General features: G+C 40.2%; 2 protein-coding genes across 3 annotated transcripts in view; both read left to right on the forward strand.

Annotated features, from left to right (window-relative positions):
* Window positions 1–6,667, forward strand: part of LOC109469167 (serine/threonine-protein phosphatase PP1-beta catalytic subunit) — a 16,547-nt gene extending 9,880 nt beyond the window's left edge. The window contains exons 5-8 of the mRNA XM_019767573.1: window positions 1,557–1,628; window positions 2,906–3,057; window positions 3,379–3,513; window positions 3,863–6,667. Of these exons, the coding sequence (XP_019623132.1) occupies window positions 1,557–1,628; window positions 2,906–3,057; window positions 3,379–3,513; window positions 3,863–3,970 (467 nt within the window). The 3' untranslated portion in view covers window positions 3,971–6,667. The remainder of the gene's footprint in view (window positions 1–1,556; window positions 1,629–2,905; window positions 3,058–3,378; window positions 3,514–3,862) is intronic.
* Window positions 6,668–6,922: 255 nt separating this feature from the next.
* Window positions 6,923–11,202, forward strand: part of LOC109469165 (GTP-binding protein 2-like) — a 7,215-nt gene continuing 2,935 nt past the window's right edge. For both annotated transcript variants that reach the window (XR_002140173.1, XM_019767570.1), the window contains exons 1-9: window positions 6,923–7,266; window positions 7,781–7,807; window positions 8,502–8,686; window positions 8,991–9,096; window positions 9,266–9,463; window positions 9,672–9,846; window positions 10,019–10,235; window positions 10,418–10,553; window positions 10,831–11,061. Coding sequence is in view for 1 of the 2 variants with exons in the window: in XM_019767570.1 (XP_019623129.1) it covers window positions 7,153–7,266; window positions 7,781–7,807; window positions 8,502–8,686; window positions 8,991–9,096; window positions 9,266–9,463; window positions 9,672–9,846; window positions 10,019–10,235; window positions 10,418–10,553; window positions 10,831–11,061 (1,389 nt within the window). In the remaining variant the exon portion in view is untranslated. The remainder of the gene's footprint in view (window positions 7,267–7,780; window positions 7,808–8,501; window positions 8,687–8,990; window positions 9,097–9,265; window positions 9,464–9,671; window positions 9,847–10,018; window positions 10,236–10,417; window positions 10,554–10,830; window positions 11,062–11,202) is intronic.

Genomic DNA, 11,202 nt, shown 5'->3' on the forward strand with positions numbered 1-11,202 from the left:
AATCACAGCAATATAGAAGTACATGTACAGAGATTAGTACCAGAAAATGATTATGTACATGAGATAGTTTATCTCTAGATATAACAAGTATTATACACACAAAAAACACTATTGATGCTCCTGTTCTAATAACAGATTACCAACACTACAGTTTTGAGAGGAAAACAATGTTCTGTCAACATGTTCATAGCACTTTTCATGATGGATAACACCCATCACTCTATACATCTAGCTAGGCAAACAAATGGTATTTATGTCAATAGAGTCATATCCTGTTATGATGTTATCCAACCTTAAAATAATGCTTGGGTGGTAGTAAGACTAAGAGGTTTTGCTTGTAATGGAGAAAATCCTGGAACGAAGGAATGGTAAACACATTGGGTGTTCCTCACACATGACATTTCTAGGGTATGGTTGTGTATTTAGCATGTGCCATAGTCAACAAGAGGGGTGTTGGTTTGTATGGAATGTTAATCACTGTTCTGGGATACCCATTTGTGAGGAGAAGGATTGATGATAAACTAAGCACTGGAGGGAGGAAGATAAGAAAATGTAAATGTGCTTGCAATTTAGCCAGGCTGTTTTCAGATAAAAACAAACTCCTGAGTTGGAATTTAATCAGCCCTTTTGTGTGAGTTTTAAACACCAGAAGCACATGTGGTCCAGAAGAAGGTCTAAACTGTTTATCACCAATCCTGAACCTGAATCATGGCTCAAGTTGAACACAATGTTTATTCACTTGAAATAGCCTACTTTCTGGACCAGACTATTTTGGATAAACATCACAGTACAGTGCCAGTGTCTTGAGTACACATCAATTGATTGATAAAACAAACATGGTTAACATTTTATTTCCCTCTCCCTCTGCCAGATTCAGTTTTTCATTGATTGTGAACCTTATATACGAAGATTAATCCAGGCTATAGGAATGGAGATGCCTGACAGCTGTGGCAAACATGACAGATCCAGTGGAAATAATTAAAATATAGCCTATGTAACCCAAGCTGGGGGGGGGGGGGGCTCCCTACATAGTCCGCCACCGGGCCCGGCTGGATGTTGGGCGGCCGGCAAAAGCGATTTAATCAGGCTAATTAAAATATATATAAGGAAAAAACACCTCAAGAACTTAATCATTTGGTCAATATTTATTGGGACCAATTGATCAACACTCCCAGTGTTGTTTGTACTACCCTGACATTTACAGTGTTTGGAGGGATGGGATTTTAAATATAATCGGCCATTCTGAGAAATGAATCCATGAAGGTAACCATGGTATTTCAGATGAGAAAATGTAACTTGTCATATAAATCCCAATGAGCAGTTAGTCAAAATGCCATACAGGCCACTTTGATTGCGAAAGATATGACATTTATGATTACTATAACCAGCATATGCATTATGTATTCACAAGTGCTTTATTGCTATTCTTAGAAGACGATGTTGAGGATTTTGAAGTTGGTTCATTGGTGTGGATAGTGGAATTGGTGTGAATGTTGAAATGACATCACTCACAGTACATTTGTACATGTACATTCAATCAAATCCTTGCACTTCAGGACTGTCCCCAGACCTTCAGTCCATGGAGCAGATCCGCCGCATCATGAGGCCGACTGATGTACCGGACACAGGTCTGTATCTACATACTCAGACTATGACCCTGTTCACATTCATTTTTTCTATTCGATTAAAAGGGCTATCTGAATAGAAAATTGTCTATCTGAATCGACACCGAATCCACAAGAGCGTTCACACTACTTTTCGAAAGAATTGCCATATCACTACGTCATATTTTCACCAAACATTTATATGTATCACGAGCCTCGCTTCGTAAACTCATATTTCACAAGAAAATTTTACCAAGCTGCCACCTTCCCACTTCTCACGTACTGGAAACATTCCCACTACAAATTACCAGGTAAGATCACGTCAAAAAATAAAACAAAACGCCTCTTTTCTTTCAATCACGAGACAAATAGTTTTGAAAAATAACTTGCTGCATCTTAGCTTTCATTGCTGTTTCATTCAACAAAAGTTCTCGTTGATTGTAAAATGATCACTCATCTGTTGTCTCCAGTAGAGTATCAACGGTAACGTTATTATAGCTTGCCAAAAATCGGCGTCAAACGTCAGAAAATCCGTGGAAAAGAAACTCGTAACACATATTCTCTCCTGAAAAACAGGGCGCCATTTTCTCATTAATATATGTAAATAGCAGCCGCGTTCTACGCTCTGATTGGTAAGACTGCCAGCAATGATGTAACACCGCCGAATCCAACTCGGAAGTCAATTCACTTTGCGTTCACACTCGCGGTTTCGTCTGATTCGAATCCGCCGCAAGTGTCTCAGACCTCCTCCCGAGGTGGATTATTTTGGAATTGAATTGGGTAAAATCTAAGTGATTTGGAGCGTTCACACTCGGATAGACAATTTTCTATTCGGATAGCCCTTTTATTTAAGTTTTAATCGAATAGAAAAAATGAATGTGAACAGGGTCTATAGTTGTTTTGTGAATGAAATCTTGACAGCTGTCACAATATGTTTTTACAATTACAGGTACTCACAATGACTGAAACACAGTTTTGTTCTATTTTTTTAAAACTAGTAGTGTAGTAAATTCTGTGGAAGACTAGAACATGAAAAACTTGTTATACATGTACTTCCCCCTATTATGTCAGTTTTGTTAGTCAGCATTCTAATTTTTATTTGATGTAAAATTGATTTGTTTTTTCAATGGTACATGTACATGTAGGTTGATGTTTTTCAACACTCAATAATGACAACATTGTTTACACAAGGTATCTATGATTGCAGCTCTTGGTTTGTTTTTTTACTTCCGGAAGTATTTTTGACATGATAGAAAAGATGTCAGTCAGTGAAGATACTGTGATACTATGATCCCCTGCAGGTCTCCTGTGTGACCTGTTGTGGTCAGACCCAGACAAGGATGTTCAGGGCTGGGGAGAGAACGACCGCGGAGTCTCCTTCACATTTGGTGCAGACGTAGTCAGTAAATTCCTCAACAGACATGACTTTGACCTAATCTGCAGAGCACATCAGGTGGGTGTGAAAAAGTATACGATCAAGGACCAATTTGTGTATGTCAAATAAATACTACCATGAAGCAAATATCCTGATGATCTTGAAGTGAAAATTCAGGGGACATTTGAGCCTTTTTTTTTAGCACAGTTATAATGTTATCTTATAATGTTATACTATGCAGGGCTCAAAATACTTTTTTTCAGGTACGTGCAAAATTGCATGTTGGCAAAAAATGTTTCATATTGCACATGAGTATTTAAAGCCCTGCTATGTTTGCTCGTAGTTGGCTTATGCAAACTTACAACTGTCCATATCTTTAGAGGTGTTTGTTCTTTCTAGGTTGTAGAGGATGGTTATGAGTTCTTTGCCAAACGTCAGCTGGTAACGCTGTTCTCTGCCCCAAACTACTGTGGGGAGTTTGACAATGCTGGAGGCATGATGAGTGTGGATGAGACCCTTATGTGCTCCTTCCAGGTAAGAATGTTTCACTATGCTACTGGCAGCAAATTGACACAACACTGCCAACAGTTTTTGTAGAATTTGAAGGCAGTTAAGATGGACAATCTGTTTTTTCCACGCTCTTACACTATTTACCTTCATTATTCTTCTGCCTTTGTAGTTCAGCTCATTGAAGTTTATTGGACAGTAATTGTTTTGCTCAGTCAGGACGGACTCTACTGCAAGCTACAAGGCCCTACCTGGTGTGATTGAATCTATGAAGTACATGTAATATTGAATTTCATACGAAGCAGAATGAAAGACTTTATAAGCTTGTGGTATGGTGAAGTAAATCAGCTTAATGATTGTGAAATTTTGCTTTCAGATTCTGAAGCCATCAGAAAAGAAGGCGAAGTACCAGTATGGTGGCCTGAATTCTGGCCGACCTGTAACACCCCCAAGAACCGGCTTGCCTGGCAAGGGCAAGAAGTAAAACTCAAGTGGAGAAAATTATTTACTCTCATTAGTGTTCTTGTGTACCTGTGGACCCTTAACTTTCATTTGGATTTAAGTCATATTGTATGTTTTTATGGAGGGGACTTCATCATTGTACAGCACTTGGACTATGACATTTGTACAAAGATAAGGCAAGGCATTTGCCTTCACATATCATCTTAATCATCAGAACAGCTTGTAGCATCCCCAGGGAGAACAAAGTGACACCTGGGGGGACCGCTGGATAGTTGTCAAGCACCACAATGTCTATGTCAGTGTGTTGACGCATAGCAAATTTCAAATCATGATTTTATGTGGTATTTTTCTTTCCAATCTTACTAGCTTGACTGAGAGGACGTGAAACAGTTGATGGTATTTGATAGAAGGGAGGGTGGGAGTGTTGACTTAGGTAGAAGGCAAGAGTGAGAGAAGAGAAAATTGGAAGTGGCAGGTACATGTACTTATTGTCAAGTGGACAAGAGCAATGTGATCCATTCAAAGGAGAGTATTCTTCTCTGGTGCACAAATATTCCTTTCAGGTGAAAGTTGTAAAGAGGATCAGATGCCCAATGCTAAATTCCATTCAAACCAAGAGCCATATATAACATGTACTTGAACAGAACCATAACTTGTGTCAGAGAAGTTTATCTGTCTGTATCAGCTTGCCCTTGATTCAGTGGGACCTTGAAGTGGTAATGCACAGAGCCATCAAGTATTTCTCTGTGTAAGTCGAGTGTGCAGATTCCTTGCATGAAAGGGCACTAGATGAATCCCACTAGATTACATTCATGAAGGTAGAATGCCTTGCAACATGTGTTCTACTTTGATGATAGCATTGGAATAGGAGACATGGCCACGGAAGGCCATGATAAAAAAATTGTATAGAGTAGTGATATTAGGATGTAGTTCAAAATATTGATATCTATATAGTGAGTAAGGATACTACTGATGCAAAGCATGAGAGACAGATTTTATTGAGGATAATTAGAAGATAGAAGTATGTAAGTTAAAGTATAAAGAAACTTGTCTTTCATCTTAACACATCACAGGTTCCTTACCAGTGAAAGAGGTCTGTTCTTAACTGTATCCCATGCATTACTTCTCAACCTGGACAAGTTAACAATGTAGATGCAGTTCAATATTACATTACATATTGTGTTTATTAGTTGAAGCTTCCAAGAGTTGTAGGCATAAGGTTTGCTTTTGCATATACATGTATTGTTAATTGCCATCTCTTCTGTTTCTTTTTTTTTAATAACTGTGTTACATACAAAAGATAGCAAGTCTTAACTGAAATGATAGCAAAGACTATTTGAAAAAGTGCCCAAGACAAGGCAGCTACGAGTGTAGCAAGTATATGATGTTATTTCTTACTACAGGGGAGCCTGTATGTGTCTTTCAAGAGTTCCGCATTGTTTTCTGAAGATGAGTAGCTGTTCACATTTTTTGCAGAAAGCAATTTTTAACCTTTGAACACAAGACACTGAATAAATAAAATAAATAAAGACACTGACACTTTTATGCCACCAGCTTTACCACAGAACTTAATCTTAATGTTCTCAGTCTGAAGTAAAAGAAATTTGTCACTAGGAGAGAGGAAAAAATATGTTTTGGTAGAAATATAGATGTATCTCATGGCATCAGACATGTTTGGCATACTAGTATTTAAGTCCCAATTGGTCACCACCATCACCATGTACTGTACTTTTTGTTTGCAAATACAATGTACTAGTGTCACATGTTAGAGGGAATGAAATGTTTGTCCTGTTCAATGCTGTATTCTATTGCCAGTACACCAGAAGTACATTGGTGGTCACAGAGAAAGCCTTACATTTGAACAAGTATGTGTGGTGATCGTAGAACATTTCGAATAGCTTACTTTACTTTTGATTTCAAACAACATGTCTACTTGTATGTGCATGCTTTTGCATGATATTTTTAAGGCAGAAGGCTTGTAGATGCTTCATTGCCTAAAGATTGTTAACTTTCTCTAAATGCATGTGCCATAATCTAAACTTGTAAAAATAAAAATAAGCAATGTTCATTCTTCAGTCTGGACTGCAAAAGTGATGAAAGGTTAATGTGAAAAGGAAAATAGATGGGTTGAGAAGTACAACTGTATGTAGATTGTGTGTTATTTTTGTGTGAAACACTCTGAATTATACTGTAGAGCTTAGGTGTTATCTTGAGACAACACCAGTTTTGATTTTAAGGATAGCTTGCTATGATAATTATACAATGTATATCCCTACAGTAAGAGAAATGTGGGCATTAATTGTATACATGTATTACAGATGCTTTTCTTATGACCAGTGATTTCATTGGAAACTGGCAAAAAAGTTAATCAATATGACCTCATTTCTTTGTGACTGAAGGATTTTTCATGCCTTGTAAACTCTCCTGTTTCAGTGTTACATCAGTAGAATGTTAAACTTCAGGATTGAACTGATGTGGCCTTTGGGTTTCCCTGCCCCTGTTGAAACCTAGCTATAGTTGAATTGTTACATTTGTTTCTGAGACTGCAGCATGTAACTTTGTAGAAGGGATGTCCTTGGGAAGTGTACATACTGTGTTCCATGCAATGTGTACAGGTTTCACATCTCTCTAATGTTGAACCTTTGTGATGACTGGACATTGAGAGTAAAAACAATCACTTGTAGTGCACATGCACTGGAATAAAGGGACTGGAAAGCAATTTGTGTCATGTGATAAAATCCACTGCAGAAGCAAAATATGAGGTTTTTTAGAAATTATGGGAGGCAAACCATTGAAAACATGAAACCATCACGTATATTCATGTTAACATTAATAATTGGAAATTTGAGAAATAATTTGACTATGCAGTAGATCCGTCTATGAAGGTTAGACATCCAGGTGATACAATACGCCAAAAGTGTAACGTTACAAGTATGCTATGTTTACAGATGTAGTAATTTGCCATTCATAGTTGACATGTCCATTTGCGCATGCCATGGTGATGGTGTTTGGGGCACAGCCCCCTGTCAGTTGCCAAACATAATGACATCACATACATCCGGGAACTCTGTTGTAATCACAGAGTGATGCAAGATGGCGGCTCGATTATGAAAATAGAAGGTCCTTGGACCTATTTCGGCAGCTTGCAACATTTCTGTGTTGCTTGTAGTTTGATAGACGGGATGCTACGAGGGTAGAGGAGTCATGGATCCTATGTGCAGCCTGTTCGGGGACGAGAGCGAGCCAAGGTCGGAGAAAAAGAAGCGGCGGCCCTCCAGACCTACCAGCCTGGACCTTAGGCCCCGGCTCCCGCCTGAGGTAAATTTGCCGGTCGGCGACATAGAATTGCTTATCTTCGGCGGTATGCATGGTATAATGTAGCAGAATATGCGTGTACAGAAAATTGATGACATTTTTGTGAAACTGACAGCACACACGTTGTTTCTTGCAATGACAGTGTTGTTATTTTGTGGTGGTGAGTTGGGGGGAGGAGCTATATAAAAGGGTCGACATGACCTACATAGATTTGCCACCCAGACTGCTCATCTATATGTTTGCCACTGTTTCCATCCAAAGTCCCCTTTTCACAAGATGAAATGCCCAGAAATAAGTTGCTTCATCGTCCGCTGTTACGCATTTGCCCGTTGTGCTAGGTGACTTGACGCGTCGCTAGGGTGCGTGTATAGTGACACGTAACACTAGCCAGGGTCGCCAGTGTTTTCAAACAAAGGGCCGTGATTTGTGACACCGGCAGGTGTAATTTTAGCAGGTAGTACTCAAGCCTCTTTTCAAGGGTCCGCGGTCTTTACACGATGTTCTGTCTTTCTTCCAGGTTGAAGAAGGCAATGTTGAGTACAAGGTACGTACCAGAATATTGTGATACCGTCCAGTGTTGGTAAACAGTTGCCAGTCAGTATTTGCTGACGTTCCCAGCATACCAAGTTTCAGTATTTATAGCCTCCAGAAACCGTATGACATTCATGATGGACGTAGGAGAACTTATTGGTTACAAAATCTAATTTCTCTTGCATTTAGATTGTATCTTTCATCATCTCTTGAGGACAAAAGGAAGGCAAAGCTACCTACTCGCTGGTGCAAATAATTTCCTTGCAGTAAAACCATTGCAATGTATCAGATAATTTTCTAAACTGGGGTCTGTAATGTTTTGTTGCTTTCATGTTTCTAGACCTCAAACTAGTTACTAGTACTTAGACTAGTGAAAGCAGCACACTTAAAGGGACAATGGTGTTTGTTCAAGGGGATTCATCTATAGTATAGATGGTGTTGCTATGCATTGCATCACACCACACAAGTGATTGTGCAATATAACTGATTGTTTGAGCCTTTGTTTATTGCCCACTTGTTTCATCACCCCTGAAGACTGGGCTAGAATGGTTTTGATTCCAACTTTCACACAGTTGTCAAGCCAAAATGTAAAACACAATACTCTGTCACAAAACAGTATTTTAAATCTAAATATCACATACTGGTTAGAAGATATTTTTAGTAAATCTCAGCCACAGTAATCCAACCTTGCATGACTCGAACACCAGCTGAAGCTGCTGAACCCGTCTCCATCCCGGTTTGAACACCTGGTGACCCAGATGAAATGGCGGCTGCAGGAAGGCGGCGGTGAGGCCATCTATGAGATCGGGGTGGAGGACAGCGGGATGATGGCAGGCCTCACAGAGGACGAGCTCAAACGGTCCCTCTATACCCTCAACAGGATGGCAGAGAAGTAGGTGTTTATACATGTACTGTGTTATTTTGCTATGGTCTCATCTCATACAAAGTACACTTACATCATACGGCAACTATGCAATATAATCTATGCACTAGTAGGTCACATAAATGTTCCCAATACAAAGTACATGTAATAACCTGCATCTCTTTGTAAAGTGGTTGAGGCAACACTTCAAACTTTTAAGTTCAAAAGTGACAAGCACATGATTTTTTGGTACAGTTGATTTAGTCAATGATGCATGGGCAGCATGGCTACCGTTCATATTCAGTAACATCTTATTCAATGATGTCTTCACTAGACTTGGTGCTACCACTTCGATCCTAAGAGAGAGAGACATTGAAGGTGATGGGGAAATTCGCAAGGCAGCAGAGGTGCTGGTTAGGAAAGTGCCTGATGATCAGCAGGTGAGCTTGTGTACAATGGTATTTTCTATCGTGTGTAATTAATCATTTCTCTCAAAGAAAGGAGTTTCTAGATTACATGTACATGTATATCATTGTTGAAGGCAGCACAGAGTTTAGCAGAGGATGTGATTTTACTGTAAAGAATACCATTGGTTTGTTTCCCATGTAGTTCCTAGACTTGCGCTTGGCTGTTCTGGGGAATGTGGATGCAGGGAAGAGTACTCTGCTGGGTGTCCTGACCCAGGGGGAGCTGGACAATGGGCGAGGTCGAGCCAGGCTCAACATGTTCAGACACCTGCATGAGATCCAGTCTGGGAGGACCTCCAGCATCGGACATGAGATTCTGGGTTTTGACAGTCATGGAAATGTAAGTTCAGCTGTCTTAACTGTCTTGTAATGATTGTTACTTTAATGTGACTGTCATTTCCACTCTCTACTCCTTTGTTCATGTCTCTTGTGAAGCCTGAAAATTAGTAGTTGTGCTTCCAAACTAAGAAGTCAGTGTAAATACCGGTATGGCTTGCAGTAACTTAAACCACACATGTATTTAACATGATGGCACATCCTGTTCACAGGTCATCAACTACAACGAGAACCGCACAGCGGCTGAAATTTGTGAGAGTGCGTCCAAACTGATCACCTTTATCGACCTTGCGGGTCACCAAAAGTACCTCAAAACCACTATATTTGGGCTGACAGGCTACAACCCTGACTACACTATGCTAGTCATCAGTGCTAACACTGGGATAGGTAACAGCACTTTGTATTTATGTATAAATAATTCTATACAAATTACAAGATTTTTTTACACATTAGTTGAAACTGCCTATATTCTTGGCAAAGGCTCTGACATAAACCGACCATTTATTGACAGCATTGGTGCAGAGGTTTTCATGTTTTGTATGCTTCTTCCCTGTCACAGTTGGGATGACCAAGGAACATCTTGGCTTGGCACTAGCCCTGAAGCTGCCCATCTTCATCGTTATCAGCAAGACTGACCTGTGCTCTGCAGTGGTGACAGAGCGCACACTGAAACAGGTGGAGCGAGTACTGAAATCTCCTGGTTGTAACAGGATACCTCTCAGGATAGAGAATGAGGATGATGCCATCACTGCTGCTGCTAACTTTAACACTGACAGGTCAGGATGGGACATCATTTTTGAAGCTTGCTCACAGATGTGGAATAGAACTATTGCTACAGATAATTTGCATTACTGAATTACCTCCATATTTTTAGGAAGTGTGTATTTCGATATAGAAGTAGAGAAATTTACCTTTGATCCAGGGTTCTAAATGATGTTTACCTGTATTCTGTTTTCAGAATAACTCCCATCTTCAGAATATCCAGTGTGAGTGGTGAGAACCTGGACTTGCTGCGGCGGTTCCTGAACGTGCTGCCCCCTCCACACTCAGGCAAGGAGCAGGAGCAACTCATGCAGGAGCTTACAGAATACCAGGTCAGGTCTTGGTCTTCAATTTCTTATGGCCATGTCTGAAACTTAGTTTTTTTAGACATTAGGCTTGAAGGTTTTAGCATGCTATGAATAGCGGGTCTAAAAGATTGTGAAGAAAAGTTTAATTGCTTAGGTATCATAATGCCATTGTGTTGTCAGTGTATTCCTGACATTTCCTTACAACAGTACAAGATTTTTTCTTACTCGAGGTGGTGTTTTGGTTTTTTAAGGGTTTCATAAGATAACATACTGAACTCTGTACTGATCTCTCTTCTGTTAGGTTGATGAGATGTACACTGTGCCAGGGGCTGGGACTGTGGTGGGAGGGACACTGTACCGCGGAGTGGCACGGGAGGGAGACAGCCTGCTCATCGGGCCTAACGAGGCAGGCAGCTTCCTTCCTGTTTCGGTCAACACTGTCCACAGAAACCGGGCACCCTGCAGAGTGGTCAAGGCAGGCCAGACGGCAACTCTAGCTCTTGGAGATGTGGACAGGACTGTTCTCAGAAAGGTATGCTTGTTTCTGGTTGTTTCTAGCCCTTTTTTATGATTTCTAGATGATACTTCTGTCCCCTATGAGCTGCCGTAGCCACCATGTGCTATGTTCAACTTCTTGTGTGTAATGTTGTGTGATTGTGCTACAGGGCATGGT

This window comes from Branchiostoma belcheri, unplaced genomic scaffold, assembly GCF_001625305.1.
Source record: "Branchiostoma belcheri isolate BF01 breed outbred unplaced genomic scaffold, Haploidv18h27 scaffold20, whole genome shotgun sequence".
Taxonomy (NCBI): Eukaryota; Metazoa; Chordata; class Leptocardii; order Amphioxiformes; family Branchiostomatidae; genus Branchiostoma; species Branchiostoma belcheri.